The sequence below is a fragment of the Macrotis lagotis genome, chromosome 1 (assembly GCF_037893015.1).
Source record: "Macrotis lagotis isolate mMagLag1 chromosome 1, bilby.v1.9.chrom.fasta, whole genome shotgun sequence".
Taxonomy (NCBI): Eukaryota; Metazoa; Chordata; class Mammalia; order Peramelemorphia; family Peramelidae; genus Macrotis; species Macrotis lagotis.
In genome coordinates, this window is record NC_133658.1 from 920374736 (window position 1) to 920378070 (window position 3335).

Consider the following 3335-nt stretch of genomic DNA (forward strand, 5'->3'; position numbering starts at 1 on the left):
CAATAATTCCCTTAAATTTAATTCGTTCATCATAGGGATGGAACTTAAAACATGCTATCACTTTGAATGGGGGTAGAATGCATAATCTCTGTGTTGTATGGGAGAGAAGACTAGGATAGAGAACTGGAAGGTGTTATTGGTTTGAGATCCGAATCCCCTTTTGAGGATACTGGAGCAGTATCAAAAAGCTACTCTTTCATATATGGAGTCTTAGGTTATCACAGAGTAGCCTTAGCAAGATAGGATTACCAAATAATAAATCATTCATCCTATCTACTACCAGCTATGTAGAGTTACAAAATACAAGAAAATGAAAAGCACAGAAGTCTCACAGAACACCTTCTCTCAAAACAGAAGTCCAAAATTCTTTTGACAACGATGAAGTGATTTCCAGTGGACTGGAAACTCCCTCCAAATCAGCAGGGATATTGCAGAGAAAATAACTTTAAAAATGTGGAACCTACAACGAAAGACATTTAGCTACTAATAAGGAGATGATCCTCCCATTGTCTTTGATCATAGTCTGGTCTCATCTGAAACTTTGTGTACTACAATTGAGAAAAATCATCGATAATATCTAAAGGATTTAAGACAAAAGAAGTAGGATAGTAAAGGCCCTAATGAAAACCAGCTTAAACAATTAGAATTATGTCATCTAAGGAGAGAAAACATATGCAACATGAACTTCCTCTCTTCAAATATTTAAAGAAATTTTATAGGAGAGAGAAAAGGGATTTGTTCTCAATATCTCAAAAAGTAGAATGAAAGCATTGAACAAAACTTGAAAGTCATATTTAGCACAACACAAATTTTGAGGCCAAATCCAGAATGAAATGGGTTACCAAAGAAAACTAAGAGTTTTCCTGTCCACGGAACTATTCTAAGAAAGGTAGTAGAAATTAGAAAATCATTGGACGACATAAGAGCAGCATGGAGTTGATGATCAAGCTTAATGGACTTGTTCACTTCATAAGTGCAATAATCAGGGACAATTTAGGGTATCTGCAATGGAGAATACCACCTGTATCCAGAAAAACAATTGTGGACTTTGAACAAAGACCAGACTATTAATATTAATTAAAATAAAACATCTTATTATGTAATCTTGCTATCTCATATATTATATCTTTTCTTAACTACATGATTTCAATCAAAATACATTCAATTTAAATCATTCTATGGCATGGAAACAATATAAAGAATAAAAGAGTTGAAGAGAGACTTGGGGAAAAATTGTGAAATTTAAAAATAAATAAATTTATTAAAGAAAAAGAAAATGGTAAGATGCTTACTGGCTAGGTATATTTTCCTTCCTAGCATATATTTGACATTCAGTTTTGCTCTGTGCTGTGTGTCCTATAAAATCACTTCTATTTATGTATGATTTTATGATTTCAGTTGAGAAGTTTAAGCCCAAATCTCTCTCTCTCTCTCTCTCTCTCTCTCTCTCTCTCTCTCTCTCTTTCTTTCTCTCTCTCTCTCTGCTATAATCTGATCTGAAGGAATATTCCTGCCATGTCCATGATATCTCTTTTTTAATATCTCTGTTTTATAGTCTTTCATGCTCAAACTAAATCAGAAATGGCATTTCATGGACTTTCAGAAACAGGGACAAGAAGTAAAAATTCTGTCAGCCAAATGAGAGTTAGAGTTTCTCCCTTTGATATACAGAGATAAAAGTATTTTCCTATCGTTTTCATAAAATTTCTTTTTCTCATCAGAAAAGCCAGCTACATGGTACCAGAAAACCAAACACAATTCACTGACTTCATCCTCCTGCTATTTTCTGAGAAACCAAATCAGGAAGGACTGCTCTTTGGACTGTTCTTGACCATGTATTTGTTCACAATGGTCGGAAACCTGCTCATCATGATGGTAGTTGGCTCTGACTCTCATCTCCACACGCCCATGTACTTCTTACTTGCCAATTTGTCCTTTGTGGATACCTGTGTAGTGACCACTACAGTCCCAAAGATGTTGGCAAGTTTCAGGACACTAAACAAGACCATCCCCTATGCTGACTGTGTAACCCAGATGTTCTTCTTCATACTTTTTGGTGGTTTAGATAATTTCCTCCTCGCTTCAATGGCCTATGACCGTTTTGTGGCTATATGTCACCCTCTACACTATGCAGTAATGATGAGCTCTTGGTTCTGTAGCTTGCTAGTAATACTGTCCTGGTCATTGTCATTTCTAAACTCCTTTATTCTCAGTGTAATGGTAACATGTCTCTCCTTCTGTACAAACCACCAGATTCAGCACTTCTTTTGTGATCTTCCTGAGATTATGAAACTTTCTTGTTCTGACACTCTCATCAATTATATTTTGATGTATTTTCTTGCTGGACTGCTAGCAGTTGTCCCTCTCATGGGGATCCTTTACTCTTATATTCAGATTTGTTCTTCCATTATAAAAATCCCATCTGCTCAGGGAAAGTATAAAGCCTTTTCTACCTGTGGATCTCACCTCTGTGTTGTTTTCTTATTTTATTTCACAGTCCTAGGAGTATATTTGACCTCCTCATTTACCAACACTTCCTGGAAGAGCACAGTTGTTTCAGCTATATATGCTGTGGTCACCCCCATGTTGAATCCCTTTATCTATACACTAAGAAATAAGGACATAAAAACTGCTCTTTGGAGACTCATGAGGAGAAAATCCTCTTCTCAGTGATGGGGATGACACCTAGTATTACAATAAGAAACAGGTACTTCTGGGAGAAATAATAGGGGGCAAAAATTTTTCACCTCTCATTCTACTCCCCATTTAAATACATCTTCTATTTAGTCATTAAAGTGACTTACCTAAAGTACTGTTCTTGAACCTGTCCTCCTGCCTATGGATGAGAGGGCTTTGTTTTTGACACCAAAGTTAAATTTTAAATTACGTTAAATATTCAAGTCCCTTCATAGCCTAATCTTTGAATACTTATCCAATCATCTAAAATCTTTCTCTTGACCACATACACTTAGCTCCAGTGACATTATACTCTTTGCTCTTCCATGAATGACTTCCATTTCATGGCTATTATTTTCTCAGACAAGCTCTAGGATCCAGAAACTTGTCTCTCCTTAGCTATGACTGATGGCTTCTTTTATATTCTTTAAGACTCAAATGTAAACAAATTTCATTTATACTGGAAACATCTTATAAATCTTATTTCTAGTCCCTTCTTTCTCTTAAGTTTTTTAAATTAATGTCATACATTTTATATATATATATATATATATATGTGTGTGTGTGTGTGTGTGTGTGTGTGTGTGCGTGTATGTTTCTTTACATGTATATATGTATGTATGAATCTTTACATTGTCTCTCCCAGTAGATTGTAAGAT

General features: G+C 35.2%; 1 protein-coding gene across 1 annotated transcript; it reads left to right on the forward strand.

Moving 5' to 3' along the window:
* Positions 1-1710: 1710 nt before the first annotated feature.
* LOC141492598 (olfactory receptor 7A17-like) lies at positions 1711-2673 on the forward strand. The gene has a single exon (XM_074193047.1). The coding sequence runs from the start codon at positions 1735-1737 to the stop codon at positions 2671-2673; it is 939 nt and encodes a 312-aa protein (XP_074049148.1). The 5' UTR covers positions 1711-1734.
* Positions 2674-3335: the final 662 nt, after the last annotated feature.